The sequence below is a fragment of the Equus asinus genome, chromosome 20, assembly GCF_041296235.1.
Source record: "Equus asinus isolate D_3611 breed Donkey chromosome 20, EquAss-T2T_v2, whole genome shotgun sequence".
Taxonomy (NCBI): Eukaryota; Metazoa; Chordata; class Mammalia; order Perissodactyla; family Equidae; genus Equus; species Equus asinus.
The window spans coordinates 100,620,246-100,636,498 of record NC_091809.1 but is presented as its reverse complement, the minus strand read 5'-3'; the positions used below and the strand labels follow the sequence as shown (position 1 = coordinate 100,636,498).

The 16,253-nt window shown below is 55.7% G+C and overlaps 1 protein-coding gene across 1 annotated transcript in view; it reads right to left on the bottom strand.

The window, feature by feature from the left end:
- Positions 1–1,218: 1,218 nt before the first annotated feature.
- OTOG (otogelin) overlaps positions 1,219–16,253 on the bottom strand; it is a 95,988-nt gene continuing 80,953 nt past the window's right edge. Inside the window, exons 43-56 of the mRNA XM_070491278.1 lie at positions 14,755–14,949; positions 14,332–14,544; positions 13,638–13,742; positions 13,342–13,449; positions 12,862–12,963; positions 10,169–10,267; positions 9,058–9,098; positions 7,897–7,972; positions 7,596–7,774; positions 6,710–6,814; positions 6,433–6,552; positions 5,209–5,254; positions 2,893–2,972; positions 1,219–2,759 (exon numbers count right to left, since the gene is read on the bottom strand). Coding sequence (XP_070347379.1) covers positions 2,559–2,759; positions 2,893–2,972; positions 5,209–5,254; positions 6,433–6,552; positions 6,710–6,814; positions 7,596–7,774; positions 7,897–7,972; positions 9,058–9,098; positions 10,169–10,267; positions 12,862–12,963; positions 13,342–13,449; positions 13,638–13,742; positions 14,332–14,544; positions 14,755–14,949 — 1,670 coding nt within the window. The 3' untranslated portion in view covers positions 1,219–2,558. The remainder of the gene's footprint in view (positions 2,760–2,892; positions 2,973–5,208; positions 5,255–6,432; positions 6,553–6,709; positions 6,815–7,595; positions 7,775–7,896; positions 7,973–9,057; positions 9,099–10,168; positions 10,268–12,861; positions 12,964–13,341; positions 13,450–13,637; positions 13,743–14,331; positions 14,545–14,754; positions 14,950–16,253) is intronic.

Genomic DNA, 16,253 nt, shown 5'->3' with positions numbered 1-16,253 from the left:
AAACATCATGTTGTATAATAGAATCAGTATTTTAAATCAGTTCTCTTTCAAGGTATGTTTAAAGTCATGTTCTGTTGAGCTCAGTTTGAAACTCTTTCTGAAAGCTACTAATATGTGACTTAGGGAGTGTGTTGTTCTGAGAAAATCACTGATTACAAGCCTTTGATCATCAATGGTAGAGAAGTGTGGAAGACCTGTCCCACCAAGTCTCTGGCTAAAATGATGGCAAATTATGAAGTATGAATTTTTAAGGCTACAAATGTCCCTCTAAGTACTGCTTTAGCTGCATCTCACAAGTTTAATGTGTCATTATTTTATAATCACATGGATCAAAATATTGCCTAATAAACCACTCTAATTTCTTCTTTGATCCATTGCTTATTTGGAGGTGTGCTTTTTAAGAGGCCATAATGCTTTCTTTTCATTAGGAAAAGTCTCAGGTTTCATGTTAGCAGACAGATATACCATGAGGGGAGACACTTACTTGTGAAGTAAAAACCAAGCCTTCCAAGTGTTAGCTTCGAAGGGGATGCTCCATGCTTCCAGGCAGGGTGGACCCCTTGCACCCTTGCACCTTGCATCACTGACTCAGGCCCTGGGAGTTTCCCCCTCTTGTTGGTGGGTGCTCCCTCAGACCTCCCCTCGCCTCCTCCTCCCCACATGGGACAACCCAGAAAAGCATTCTCCCAGTTGTCCCTTAGATGTACCAATGGTCCTTTAAAGTTGAAAGGTCACTAAGAACCCAATCCCTGGATTCCCCCTAAATCTAGAAGAGTCAACAGTGGCTGCAAAAACTTACTGAGCTCTCTGAGAGAACCACAGGGAAATAAATACAGAAACGTTGAGAGGCCAACATGGAACCTACACTTAGGGCCTGTCCCGTCCACATGCTGGGTGAGAGGCATCTATCTGTCCCTGGCCCCACAGAGCTGGGACCACAATTCAGGCCCCCTACCTGGGTGCCAGCTGCCCACCTCCCAATGTCCTCTTCCTTCTTCTCACCCCTTCCCCTAGAAGCCAGTCTCCTATCAGTTCAGTTCCAACCAGGAGACACCCACTGAGGGCCTGCTCTGAGGGGGGCACAGTGCTGGGCACAGGTGGGACAGGAGAAATCAGGGTGACCCCCCAGGGCCATAAAATAGGGTCTTCTCTTCACAGCTGAAACTACTTCAGATTCAAAGAAAAGCTGAAACCCGCAGAGATGCTCAGACGGCTGATGTCTTCCCGTGGTTTATTGGATATATAAACAGAATATAGATACAGGAAGAAAGAGGCTGCCAGAACAGCTGGGGACCATCCTGGCACAGACCCCAAACCCCAGCCCTAGGGGCACTAGGGCAGCTACACATCTCCAGACATGTAAGGCAGTGGTGGGACCTGAACAACATCATGTTCACGCCCTTTGGACCCATCAACACAAAGTGGCATGGGGGGACGGGTGTGGAGGGAGCCCTAGCCCTGGCTTTAGGAAGGACACTCTGGTTCCGAGACAGGCTCTGACAAATGCTCAGAGACAGGATGCACACGTACAGGGCCTGCATTTCCCACCAGCAGACACTCTCCTGCTAAACAGTCCCATGAAGCAGAGAGCCCAGGATTGGCTGAGCCACAAAACTCACGCTCGGGCCTCTCCAGAGACCAGCTCTGCTGTCTCCTTGGAGGAAAGGCACACTGCAAAGCCAGGAGCTGCCCCTGCAGGCTCAAGGTACCATTAAACCACCTAGGGCCTTGGATGGGTGGGCTGTTCACCAACATTGAGATGAGCTGTGCTGGACCCTCTCTGAGGAGGTCATTCCCTCCCATCACCACCTCAGGAGAGCCAGCCCACCTGGGAGGAAGGGGGTCGGGGGTGAGGGTGGGTACAGAGTAGCCATGGGCCTGCTCTTCTAAATCCTTTCCTGAATTACAACGTCAATAACACAATACCAGGGCATCCCTCTTGCTGCTACAGGGGACGTGAAGGTCACCAAGCCCACTCCCCAGTCTCTGTGCCTTCCTCACAGATGTCCGTGAGAGGACCTGGGCCTGGGAACACCGCCTTTGCTTCTGGGTGGCTATACACAGGCCTGCGTGTTGCAATTAAAGCCCCCTTTCCTTTCACTGTGTCTGTGGTTCTCCCATGGTCAAAAGGGCCAAGAAAGAGAATGGGCCACCACGTCGTGGCCCTGCACTTGGTGTTGGGTCCAGGTCTGGTTCCAGCTTCTCAGGAAAGCCCTCACCCCCTCCCGCAAACAGTGCAGCCAGTCATAGATGTGCAGGGGCTGCCGCCCCTCATCTAGGCCCATTCCAGACCTCGAGCCAGGGGCGGAGCTGAGTTCCTCGAGCCCTCAGCTGGGGCACTTTCCCATGTGTGGAGAAGGGGGAGCCCACAGAGGGAGCCAGGATGGGTAGGTGTGACCTGTTTCCGTCACTCTCTGTGCCTCTGCTCGCCATTCCACGCTCAGCACGGACAGCTCTCCACACCTTTAGCACCTCCCCCAACCCCATCCTGGGCCCCTGGGCCCCTGGGCCGGCCAGATGCAGACAGAAGTGGTCCAGCCAGCCCCAGCCGCCAGGCCTCAGGACCACTGGCAGGCACAGTCGGTGGGCTCCTGCACCGTGTAGGGCACCCAGGTGGCGTTGGTGGCGCAGAAGAGCTGCACGGAGCGCCGCTGCAGGCCGACCTCGCGGCAGCACTTGCAGAAGCGGGTGTAGGCGTTGATGTTGTAGTTGTAGATGCTGGCGGACGGGCACCGCCCATCGCAGGACACCAGGTTCACCTGGAGACAGGCAGGCCAGTGAGGCCACTGTGTAGCTCCCACCCCCAAAATCCCCTCCATCCTCATCCTTGGCTGCCCCTCCCCACTGCCAGGTGTGTGCTGCCCCCCTTCCTGCAATGTGGGTGCCACGTACGGGGGTGTTGCTTCTGCATTCATTCTTGCGGATGGTCATGCGGATGGTCACCTTCTTGCAGGAGCGCCCGTCCTCTTTACCTGGGGGGACAGGGTGGGTGAGGCAGCCGCGGCTAAGAGGCACTCCGGGGCAGCAGGACAGGCCACACTGGGGCAGTGAGTATCTGCTGGAGAGCCCGCTACCAGCCTAAGCGGCCCTGCATTAGAGCACCTCCCCACCAGGGAAAGTCTGTCACTCAGCGCCCTGGGAGGAGGAGCAGGCAGGGAAGCAAGGGAGACAGAGGAGGAGGCCCGGCTGGCCTCGGGGCCTCTGGGCCAGTGAAGAGGATTTGGGGACAAAGCAGGCTGCGTCCCCACCCCAGCCCCAGCCCCTGAGCATGTCCTCCCCCCTCTCTGAGCTTCAGCTTTTCTACTCTGACAGGGCTTCTAGCGTTAAGATTCTGCGATTTCCTGAAGGAATGGAAACCCCAGTCCCTAGCATGAAGCTTGCAGACAGCAGGCTCCCTCGGTTTCCTTATCCATCAGATGGGGCCAGGGAGTCACCCACCTCACACAACATCACAGGGGTGGAAACTGATGAACTTCCTCTGCCTGGACCACGCCCCTTACAGACAACCAATCGTGTGGCTCGTTCACACCCTCACCTGCTCAAATATCTCCTCACCGAGGCCTTTCCTGATCCCCTTCTTGAAACTGCAACGTCCTCCCGCATCCAGTCCTCCCTCCCTGACCCTCCCGGGCCTTGTTTCTATCTAAGGCACTGTCGCCATCCAATCAGAGACACACTTACAATGATGCCCGTGGGACATAAGCTCTAGGGCTTTCTTTTGCATGGGATCCTTCCACAAATTCTTGTGAATTCTTTTCTCATTCTAACTAAATAATCACTTCCACACCTCAATTTGGATTTGTAAGTTTGTGTTCTTTTTCTTAATGATGCCCCCTAAGTTTCAGGCTCCGTGAAACCAGATGCATCCATCCTATTATATATTTTACAGTCTCTCTCACTACAATGTCAGCTCCACGAGGTCTCGTTTATGCTGTGTCCACTGTGCCTAGAACAGGGCCTGGCATACTGGTGCTCAATAAATATTTGCCGGATGCATGGACTCGCTCTGTGAGCCCAGGGTGCCCGCCGGAAATGGGGTGGAATCCTTTCTTCTGGCCTCTGGGCCTCACCACAATAGATTTCCTGCCACACGGGCTGGAGGACTCCTGACACTCTTTCCTCCCTCTCTGCTCCCAGGAAGCAGGAGAAGTGAGGTTGTCCTGGCCATGGCCCTTTGGGTGCTGGACTGAGACCAGCTGAGTGACCAGCAGGAGCAAAGCTGTGGCGGCATTGGGCGTTGGTGGGCACCAGGTGAGCGGGCACCGCTGAAGCATTCCCATGAAAGCCCAGGGGATGCAGCTCGCCACCCAGCGTGCACTGTTGGCCCAACAGCCTTCACCAGAGGCAGGGAGCAGGGGCACTGCCCTCCCCTCCCCCACCACCAGAGCGCAGGGCCACCTAGCAGAGGGGACATTGTTGGAAATAGCCATGCGGCTGCCCGCCTCCAGCCCCGTGGGCTTCCGAGAGGAGTACCTGGGCTGCAGTGGACACTAACCCGAGGAGGAGAGGCGGGGCTAACGGGGACCACAGGAAACAGGGTCCCCGGGGAACCTGGGGAGAGGGACATGCGTCACAGGTCATAAGGGAGCACACGGGACATTCAGGGAACATGAGCTGTGGGTCAGGGATCAGCCAAAGAGGCAGTGAGCAGCTTTCTTAGAGCATGTCATGGGGGCATAAAAGGGTCCCAAATCCTACCGCCCTCCAAGTTAGGCTCTGAGGGCCCTGGGGGAGGGGAGGAGTGTGGGCAAACGTCCTAAGGCTGTTGGGATGTGCATGCATGTGTGGTTGGTGGCTGCAGGCTCCAGGGCCCGTGTGCGAGGACAGAGGCACAGAGCTCTCACTCAAGGTCAGTCAGGGACCCTGCAGGCCTGAATCCCACCCAGGAGGCACCTCCAAGACAGGGCTCCTGACCGCATGGGGGAATTCACCTGGGGGGCATCTGGGCTGGGGGTCTTGGCAGGGTCAGGAGGAGGCAGAGTGTCTGACCTCCTGGACCCAGGGTCCCTTGCCTCCAACAGGAAGCAGAGGCCTGGTGGTGGGACAGGGACATGAGCGTCGGGGGGATGTGTCATTCCTTCATTTACTCACCCCTGAAGAGCTACCACCAGAGGTGCCAGGCAAGGAACCTGTCTCTCTGAACCCGGCCACGACACCCTGTCCCCCCATCAGAGCCCCTCACCCCTGCACCCCACCATGCTCACTCACATGTCCTGCAGCATCCTTCCAAGGAAGGTACCACTGAGCCCCCGACCTAGAGGGAGAACAGGGGAGGTAGAGGGAGACCCCACCCCAGGCCAGGAGCCACCGTCCCAGCAAGAGGCAAAGAGTCCCAGAGCCTTGACTCTTTTCCTCCCGTGATGCCCCAGGGCAGGAGCTCCAGGCCCTGCCGGCCATCAGGCCCCGACCAGCAGGAGAAGGGGCCCCTGGGCTGACCATGGGAGAGGCATGGGGCTAATGTCCCTGGTTGGGACACTGGCACTAAGGCTGCCCATGGCCCACAGTGCGGCCGGAGGCTGGGTGAACGAAGATGGTGTGGGGCCCCGTCTCTCCAGTGGCAGCTCCCCTCATGGCCCCTCCTCCGTCGGGGCTCCCTGGCACAGAGGAGGGCAGTGGTGCAGGGGTGGACCCACTTGGTCAGTGGCCTGGGCTCTGTCTCAGCCCTGGATAAGCTGCCCCTTCCCTCTGGGCTTAGTGTTTCCATCCCTAAAATGGGGACAATTACCCCGATCGCCCTCCTCCTCTCTTGTGACATGGATAAAACAAAGCATGTGACAGTTCACTGTAAGTCACTGTGTGTGTGCGTGTCTCAGTGCATGTGTGTGCACTTGTGTGATTTTTCGCATGAGTGTGTGTATGAAAGTATGATTGGGTGTGTGTATATGTTTTCTAGATAAGATTGGAAATCTTTAAATGTCCAATATTAATCTCAGGAGCTTTAATAATTCAACAACAACCCCGAACCCTCCAGGAAATCCTTTTCCTTGAGTTGTGCCCAAGTGACAGCTGTCCATGCTCGAACTGCGTGTCTGTGCGGTGCGTGTGCAAGAGTGCCTTGGTGTGTGACGGTGTGTGGTGTGCACACTCGCGTGCTGAGGTGTTAAGGGCCCTGTGCAACGTGTGGTATGTGTGAGTAGCCGACTACCTGTGTTGGTGTGTATGTGAGTGTGCCTAGAACGTGTGACAGTGGATGTCTGCGTGCCCCTGATTGTAGTTGTGTGATGTGTGAGGATGTGGGCTGTGATACAGTCAGAGCAAAAATGCATGGAGAGAGGTGGCGTTGGGGTGGGGAGCAGGTACAGGCTCTGGAGAACCCGCCTCCCACACCCCTTCACACAGGACCTCCCCTCCCTCCCCTGCAACACCCTCATGAGCAAGACAGTTGGTGCCCCTGGCCTCAGGTCACGCAGCACGGAAGGGGCTGGCACTGACCTTGGCACACTCGGTCTCGTTGAGTGGTGGGCAGCTGATGGGCGAGCGGACCAGCACAACGCCCAGGGGAGTGCTGCTGCAGTGGTGGCGGGCGCAGTCTGAGATCCACGACGCCCCGGGCTGGAGGGCACAGAGGTGGGCCATGAGGGGACTTGCGGCCAGATGGATGGCCTGAGTGAACTGGCAGGGCACAGCTCTGAAGACCGGTGTGGCCCAGGGCCCCGTCTGGACCCAGCTCTGGGGCACCTTCCCGGGTGGGCAGATGGGAGCTGCATACCAAGAACAGGGAGGTGGTGCCGTTGGGGAAAGTGAAGAGGCAGGACACATTCCTGCAGGAGCCGCAGCAGGCCGCCAGGTCCCGTGGGTGCTCATACTCCTGGTTCTGCAGGGCGGGGCAGGACCGGGTGGACCTCAGCCACACGCCCACCCCTACCCTCCTGCCTCCCCACTGTGTGCTTGCCGCTGAGCCCAGAGCCCAGAGCAGGGCCCCCTGCAGATGCTCGGGCAGGGGCTCCCAGCCTCCTCTGTCTCAGGCAGGAAGGTCGCCCTTGTGTCTGCCCTAACCGTCCTGTACTGCAGTTCCTGGGCCCGGCCCCGGGAGACAAAGAGCATTTCCACCCCTTTCAGAGACAGCATTGCTGGCGATCAATGGCGCTGGTTTTGGTTCCAGATAGGCCTCAGTTTGAGTTCCAGTTCCTGTGGGACTTGTGACAAACAACTGGACCTCCCTAAACCTCAGTTTTCTCATCTGAAAAATGGGAATAATTCTAACCCCTTTTATCCAACTAATATTTATTTAGCCCTTACTAGAAGCCAGTCACTGTCATGCGTACTGGGCATGTAGAAGTGCTCAACAATGGTGGCAACACAAACACACAGACCACGAGGACCGGGAAGGTGCCAGGCACGAGCAGGTGCTTAACAACGTGTGCTGTCTCTGTCGATCCCCACCTTCCCTCCTGGCCTCTCCCAGCCCAGCCCAGCTCCCTTCTCAGCACTTTCCACAGAGGTCTCTGAGGTCCTGCCTGACGCCCACTCTCCAGACTTGTCTAGAGAGCTTGGGGCAAGTTCCAAGGGCACCCACCACCCCGATTCCTGGGGCACCTGGGTTCCCAGGCCAATCCTCCTGACCCCCTGTGCTCCCACACCGCACTGCACCCTACCGCCTCGCAGTGGACGTCACACAGCACGGAGGTGGTGTTGATCTGGTAGAAACTGGTAAGAGGGTCGAGCACGTCGGTGCAGCGGGAGGTGTGGCACACGCCATCTGCTGAGAGCTCCACCACCGTCTGGCCTGGCTGCATCACCCCCAGCTCAGGGCTCAGACACACGGGGGCCTTCACTGGATGGGCATGCAGGGTGGCAAGAGTCACCGAGAGCCCGGCACCCTCCCACCCTGGCCCAGTGGGGCCCTGTGGCTCACCCATTCCAGCCCTTCCTCAGGGCCCTCTCTTCTCCACTCACCACACTCATATTTGGCGCAGCCACACACGTTCTCCATGCTATGCATGAACTCCTCGTCCAGCTGGGACTTCTCCCACTGCGTGGGGCAGAGGCATTCAGCACCCTGGGGTGGGGAGGCCCAGCCCGCCCCAGGGAGCAGTCTGCCACCTGGGCCCCTCTCTGTCAGTCACCTCCTGGCAGCTGTAGGCCTAGGGGCCCCTGGCACCCTCCCTCCGAGGGAGAAGTGCCACGTGGCTCCCGAGCCTCCCGGCTGAGGAGCACTCCCAGCATCCTCTCCGGGGCCTCAGGCCTCTCCTGTCATCCCAAGCACCCACTGGCTTCATCAACAAAGGACCACTGCGTGGCTCATACTACTTCCCTTCCTCCTTCACCAGCTGAGGGGAGAAGAGGATGGGACAGGGGACAAAGTGAGGGGAAACGTGTGCTGGGGTGGGGGGAATACATGGAATCCAGAAAACTATGTAAAAAACAAAACTTTAAACATAACTTTACATTTCTTAAAGTATTTTCACTTCCCTCAGTGGTCGTGCAGCCTGGTGGTTAATGGCATAGTCTCTGGGGTCAGATTTCCTGGATCCCAATCCTGGCTCTATGATTTACTAGCTACATGACCTTAACCTTAAGTTTCCTTGTTTGTACAATTGAGAAAATTACAGAATTAACCTCACTGGGTTGTCACGAGAATTAGTAGGATAATAGGAAAGTTCCTGGCATGTAGTTAGCTCTCAATAAACATTAGCTACTGCTATGAGTATTGTCATCACCATCATCACTGTCCTCACCATCTCCACCATCACCAGCAGCAGCATCATTACATGACCACCATCATCCTCCTCCTCACCATCATCACTACAGGATCACTATCATCATCATCCTCACCAGCTCCACCATCACCACCACCACCACCATCATAACCAGCATCTTGATCATCATCCTTGTCATAATCATCATCATCATGGTACTTAATCCTCACCACAACTCTGAAGCACGATCATGCCCACCGCTCCCAGAAAGCAGAGCTTGGGACAACAATGCTGACTTGCAATCAAAGGCTCTTTGCATCGATTGAAGGAATAGGGCCTCCAGGGGAAGGGGTGGATAGAGAGGAGAGGAAAGGGGGAGGCAGACCAGGGAGAGTAGGGAGGGCCAGGGTCTCCATACCAGGTGGCACCGAGGCACCGGGATTGTGTCGCAGTCACACTCTGAAAAACAGGAGGGGCCAGGACCCACCTCACCAGAGATGTCCAGGCAGAGGTCCCCCTGAGCCTCCCAGACCCCTCACTGCAGGCATAGCCCCTCCTCCAGCCTCGCTCTATCCTTGCGTGGGGCTGCAGCTCCCCTTGCATCGGGCAGGTAGCCCAGTGATGGGTCCTAAGGCCAAGCCGCACACCGGGCATGGAGTGAGGATAAACAGGCAGACGGACCAATCACAAGTTCCCTTTAGTCATCGGGGCTCCATCCCTCCCCGTGCTCCAGAGCCCATTCTAGAACTGACGTGGAGCCTCTCCAGGAAGGAACACGGCAAATGAGTGAGGGAATTCTGACCATCTGCATCTCTCAAATATGTCTTCCGGCAAGCTCAGTTTTACTGCTCCCAGCCTTTGCCTGTGGGCAGGTCCAGCTCTAAGCTGTGAGGCACCAGCAGCAAACTGAAGGGACACACCAGCTCTAGCTTCAGGGTGAGGAGACAGCAAGGTCAGAGGGGCCGGGAAACACCCTCTGGGTCACTCACTCCTGCAAGTGCCTGCTCAATGCTCTGTGCTCTGGGGACAACACAATGAATGAAACAGACTAGAATCTCTGCCCTCGTGAGGTTTACATTCTAGGCCTGGAAAAGGACAAGCAAAAGATCCAGAAGCAAAATAGAATTTCTCCACTCTTTTTTAAGTAGCACTTTTATATAAAGTTCTGATGTTCATTACTGATCCCTGACACTCCCACCTGCTTCCCAAAAGAATTTGCGGTGGATTTTAATAAAAATTATGTTTACTATCAGGCAGTTGAAATAAAGCTTTTTAAGATGGAAACCTTTTCTGGAACAAAGAACTTGCTTTTTGCCTTTTTTTTATCCTGAGGAGAAAAAGATGTAGGAATGCTGGGCACTCAGAGATTTGGTGCAGGGGGCAGGAAGGCAATCTGGGCGGCTTCCCTCTGGTGACTCTGGAGGGACAGAATCTGAGGCACGTGGACAGTGGGGGGCCTCGGGTCCTCCCTCCTCACACGGGCCCTGGATCCCCACCTGTGGGGAGGGTGTCCCCGCCCAGGGACCTACCACAGGACTTGTAGGGGCAGCAGCGGTCTGGGCTCCACACCTCCACCAGGGCTGTACCCATGCCACACTGCACGTGGGGGCAGCGGAAGCTCTCACACACTGCGTGGGAGGGGAGGTGGGGAACACGTTTGTCACAGATGCTCGGAGCATGAATCCTCAGCAATGCAACATCAGCTTAGAAGGGGGTACCTCCGGCTCCTCCTTAGGTCCCCCCAGTGTCCTCAGACACCCTCCAGGGCTGGAGCCCAGAGAAGGCCGGGCTCCTGCAGTCTCCCCATAGAACTATGCCGACAGGGAAGGTTTCCCTCTAGGGGAGGACACGAGTCCTCCCACCCTGTGGAAGCCATCCCCTTGTAGCCCACGCCAGCCTGTGGCTTCAGCCAATGCTCCGCTCGGGCTCACAGTTCCCTTCCTACTAGTGTCCAGGCAGCCCTCCTGACTTAGGCTTCCTCGGCCATTCTCATCTACTGAGAGACCAAGGCGAGGAGGGAGACAATCTCTGGGCACAACTTTGTGGTGGGGAGGGGAGGTGAAGATGAAAGACTGTGAGACTTATGTGACTGACTACTAGCAACATTATTGGCACAGGTGAGGACTATCAACCGGTGTTTCAAACAATTAGGAGGTGGAGGGGGAGAAGGACATTCATATAGTGTCAAAGTAATAGGTTACTTTCTGGCTGAAAGAGGAAAAACGAAAACATAAGATGAAGGGATCTGACAGTCACCACCCTGATCCATGACCAAGGTCAACAGCACCCACAGTGGCTCAGCCACGCAGTCGGTGTCGCCCGATGTGATGTACTTTGCAGCCCGTGTTCTGTCCAGCCAAAAACTTTTAACTTGAATCCACCAAGACTTAGATCGAAATTCCAGTTTACAGGAAGCACAAACCGCCGAGGAACAAAGTAAACAGTACCAAGAGGAAGCAACTGGATAAATCCAGAGGGCGAGACCTTCTGCAGGACTACAGCCCAAACTCTACAATTTCGTGTCACACAGAAAAAGAGACCTGTGCTAGATGAAAAGATATTTAAGAGATATAATGTTAATGTGTGGCCCTGGATTGGGTCCTGGATTGGACAAGCCAGAGGAATCATGGACTGGGTATGACGTAACTTGAAAATTTATTAACATGGAAAGGTAAAGATCATGTTTTCCCAGCTAAAAAAGAGCGTGTACAGTACGACCTCTTTTTGGTAAACACACATATACAAAGGCATAGAGAATATCTGGAAGGATGTGGACTAAAGCGTTGACAGCGGAGTGTCTGGCAGGGGGAAGGCAGTATTTTCTCTTTCTTGTATTCACCTGGACTTTGTACTTTCTACCAGGGATGGACAGTGCCTTTGTAGTAAAAGCACAATGAAGACCGACGGTAATAATAACAACAGCCTCCATTCACTGAGCACCTACCGTATGCCAAGGACCATTAGGTACCTCACACGTGCCATCTCTAACCTTCCCCCTTCACAACAGCCCCTCGAGGCACATACTACTACGGCCATTTTACAAAGAGGACCTTGGCTAGGAGGGTTAGCACCTTGCCCAGGCCACACGGATAGAAATAGCAGAACTGGGACTCAAGCCATGACTGACTGACGAAGCCTGTCCTCAGTCCACATTACCAGACAACCTCCTGAGAAACACGGGAGGCACGTGAACAAGAGAGGGAGGCTGAGGAGGAGAGTGAGGAGAGAAGCAGGAAGAGGAGAGAAGAGAGGAGGAAGGACACTGACGCCCTGCTCAGATCAGCTCTGTGAACACTTGTGCCCAGTGCCCTCTGAGACTCCGGGTGGAGCCGACTGGCCAGGTGTGGCCTGGTCTTGGGGGACTCTCCACGGGAGTCTCCATCGCTTCAAAGGTGGTTCTTGACATTGAACCAGTCAGGGCTGTCCGTGGGGCGTCCTGGCCCCTCACCTACACTGCTCTGTGCAAGTGAGGTCCACCCCACGTTTTTCCTACAGTCAGTGTGCAAAGCAGTGTCTGTGAATTAAATTAAATTTAACCATTTTGTTAACTTTCACCCGTTAGGTTTGCTTAAAGTCCATAATGCTGGCTGTACTATTCTTAATACGTACGACTAAGGTTCCACGTACACAGTACACACTACACAAAGGTTCTATGTACACAGCACATGGTATGTGCATCAAACACACAGCACCATGTCCTGTGAAAATATCAGAAAGGGCCCACTCTTATTTATCATCACAAAATAAAAGAGCTTCAGAGGCTTCAAAACACAGGGTCTCCAGGAGCAGCCTCCAGGAGCGGGCTCTATGGTAACAGCGGTGAAACGGACCCTGAAGCAGGGCGCTTGAGTCAGGCAGAGAAGGACTGAGGATCCACGCTGGAGGACTGGAGTGGCCTAAGCATGTGTCCCTCAGCCCAGGCCTCTCCTGGCCCTTGAGGACCTCCATGGAAGAGGCAGGGAGCGTCTTCGTGAAGCCTCAGAGCCATCTGTGTCATAGCCTGGACCCCCATCCACCTCCCATGGCCTGGCCCAGCTTCCTCGGGTGGGGCCTCCCCCCATGGCTGCTCCACGCTTCGGAGCACACCCCCTGGGCGCTCCCTGTTACCCTCTGTCCCATTCCCATTGGTCCTGGGTGAGGACTTTGTGAAGGGGCCCAGTGACACATAAAAGGGCCCCTGGAGCCCCTTCCGGCCACGGCCCCACGTCCAGCCAGCACTCACCACACTGGTAGAGAGGGCAGCAGAGCTCCGTGGTGTTCCTGTCCACCGTGAGCGCCTCTCCTTCCTGACACTCGGGGATTGGATCTGGGCAGTCGCCACAGGCTGAGCGGGGAGAGGGGCCACCGCTGTCACAGGCAGTCCCCTTCACGGGGGGCACCTCAGAAACCCCGTTGTGACATGAGGTAGACTAACGGCACCGTTTCACGTCTTATGTGACCTGTCCTGGAGTCAGAATCTGGAAGTCCTCCCTCACGTTCACCTAGAGTCTTGCACTAAACCAGCACCACATCCCCACGCTCGGTAATCTACAGGGGGATCCGCTTTCTCTCCCTCCCACACCACTTTCTGGACTTCTCCCTGTGCCCACCCCTCCCGAAGACCCCCACTCTTTCCTCCCAGCCACCTGAGGAAGCAGTAGTGAGGAGGAGGGGGGCTGTGGTCCAGGTGTGCATGCTGACACTGGACGGCATGTCCACCCACCACAGAAGTAGGAGGTGCAGCACGAGTCCCCCAGGCGGCCCGCAATCAGGGTCTGGTCCTGGCGGCAGCTGGGGACTAGCTCGGCCTCACACAGGTCTGGGTCACACTCTAGGGAAAAGACAGAAGTTAGGTTGGGAGCAGATCCTGCCTGGCCACACCTGGGCCCCCACCCCAGCTCTGCTTTAATCTCCAGCCAGAACCCAGTCCCCAGAGCTGTCCCTGCCCCCTATCCTAGCTGCAGGGCTCCCCCGCCCCCAGGTGGTGGGTACGCCCCTTTCCCGCCCAGGACCTCTCACCGCAGCTGTAGCTGGGGCAGCAGGAGTCCTCCTGGAAGTGGGTGAGGAGCCGGTGGCCTGGGCGGCAGGTGGGGGCGAGGCCCTCACACAGAGTCTGGTTACACACTGGCCCGGGGGCCACAGGACCTGTCATTTGGAGGCCGGGACTCCCCCCAGCCTCCAGCACTGCCCAGCCCCTGGACACCTGGTCCCTGTCACTCCCCCAGGACCCACGTTTCTGGAAGGGGCCTCCCGGGGTCACACAGAGGGTCCAGGATTGGGACAGAAGAGCAAAAAGAGTTAGCATTCATCAAGATGGACCATGTGCCAGCTGCTGTTCCCCATCAGTTTTGACTTCTGTAATTCTCACAATAACCCAGAAGGTGGGTACTATGACCAGCCTCGTGTTACAGGAGAATCCACTGAGGCACAGGGGATGTTAAGTGACCTGCCGAGGCCACAAGACTCCTGGGAGGTGGAGGAGGAATCTACCAGGCCACCTAGCCCCAGAGCCCGCGCCTTGACGCCCTACCACACACTGACTGAGAAGGCGCAGCGCCTGCCTCCCAGGTGGGGTTCACCACTCCCCCTAAGGCAGTCCCACAAACACTTCCACCTCCCCAGGCCTTGTCCTATCCATCAAGGTCACTAGGTCGAGCAGGAGCCTTTATCCGTCTCACGGGTGAGGTCCAGGGAAGCGAAGGGTGGGACTCACCACAAACAGCCCCCAGGCAGCAGGGATCCTCGGTGGGCAGGAGCAAGGCCACCTCCCCGAACCGCGGGCAGCTCTTGGGGCGGGGACCTGGGCACTCCAGGTCCACTGGGACGATGGTGTCTGGGGCTTGGCACCGGTGCTGGCAGCATCCACTGAGGGAGCTGTTCCATGTCTCCCCTAGGGCCCGCGGCACCCCCGTGCTGTCGGTGCAGGCTGCAGTGGGGGCATGGCGGGGCACAGGGGACTGAGGACGGTAGGGAGACCCAGACTGTCCCAGGCTAGACCCTCCCTGGGATGCTGACCACCCCTAAAGCAGACCTGGAGGGACACAGATGGACCCCAGCCATGGTAGCAGGAGGGTAAAGGAGACCCTAGGGGGAGGCCAGCTTTGGAGGGCCCCACCCTGGGAGGGGAGGAACCTACCACATTTCTCCTCAGGGATGCAGAGCGCTGAGTGGCGCCGGTGCAAGATGGTGTCCTCAGAGCAGACGCAGCCCTCGCCCAGCACCTGGCACTGCTCCGGGTCCAGTGGGCCCAGCATCCCATCCTGGCACGTCTTGGGGGGCTCGCAGGCTGCCACACATGCCTGGTATGTGGAGTCACTGGAGCACAGGAAGGCTGCAGGGGCACAGCGGGCACCAGGCCTAGCTCAGACCCCAGGCAGGGTGAGGAGCGGGCTCAGAGCATCATCCGTGCCTCAGTGGACAATGCAGAGGGGTTTGGTGTCATTGCCTCCTTTCTCTAGGTCAGGAGTCAACAAAGCACAGCCCACAACCCAAATCCGGCCTGCAGCCTGTTTTTGCAAATAAAGACTTATTAAAACACAGCCACGCCCATTCATTTACCCACTGTACTACAGGGGCAGAGTTGAGTAGTTGTGACAGAGACCACAGGGCCAGGAAAGCCTCAGATATTTACGATCTGGCCCTTTACAGAAAACGGTTGCCAACCCCGTGCTCTAGATCGGTGTTTTCAAACTTTCTTGACTGTAAAAACTAGATTTTACATTGTAGTTCAACACACACGTGCATGTGGAACAGTGGTCCACAAACCTGCTTCAAAAGAATCACTTGGGAGCTTTTGAAAAACCACTGCCGGGACCCCAGCCCAGACCCACGGCGTCCGACTCCCTGATTGCGGGGCCCGAGCATTAGTACTTCTTGAAGTTCCCTGGGTGATTTCAAAGGGTAGCTAGGACTGAGAATCACTGCTACACTGAAACAAAAACCTTTATCACGAAATAAAACTTAATTGTTCTGGTACAGTACACACTAGCATTTTCTATTCTACTCTATTGCATTTTTAACGCCGGTGCTGACCCCCAAAACTGATTTCAGTCCCACTGAGTTGGGACCCACAGTTTGAAAAACACTGCTGTAGATGATTTTCTCTTTTCCTCTTTTATCCGTCTTACTATAGGTGTGGTCTTTCCGGGAGCCGTTTCCAGCCTTTCTGGACGTGTTCACATTTACAACTCAAACTGCTGGGCCGGTCCATCCCTGCCCACTCCACTAATGAACCCTGCTCAGGGTGGAGACGAGGTGGGTCTCACTTCCTTCCTCGAGGAAGGAGGGGAGAAGCCGAAAGAAGAGAAAGATGACCAAAAACGAAGAGAAAGGAACTAATATAGGCTGGATGGTAACCATGTGATGGGCGCGTGCAAGGTCTTCCATACGCATCATTTCATATCATCTTCAAACAACCCTAGAGGGAGCTATTATTACTGTCCCATCGTACAGATGAGGCAAGGAGACTCAGAGCAATTAAATAATAAATAAGTGAGATTTATTTGACATATCAATATAAATTATAATAAAAATAAATTAATTTATAAGATATTTCTAAATTTACTAATTAATATAAATGAATGAATAATTAAACCTGGGAAAGCCCAGACTTGGACTTAGGTCTGTGAGCCTCTT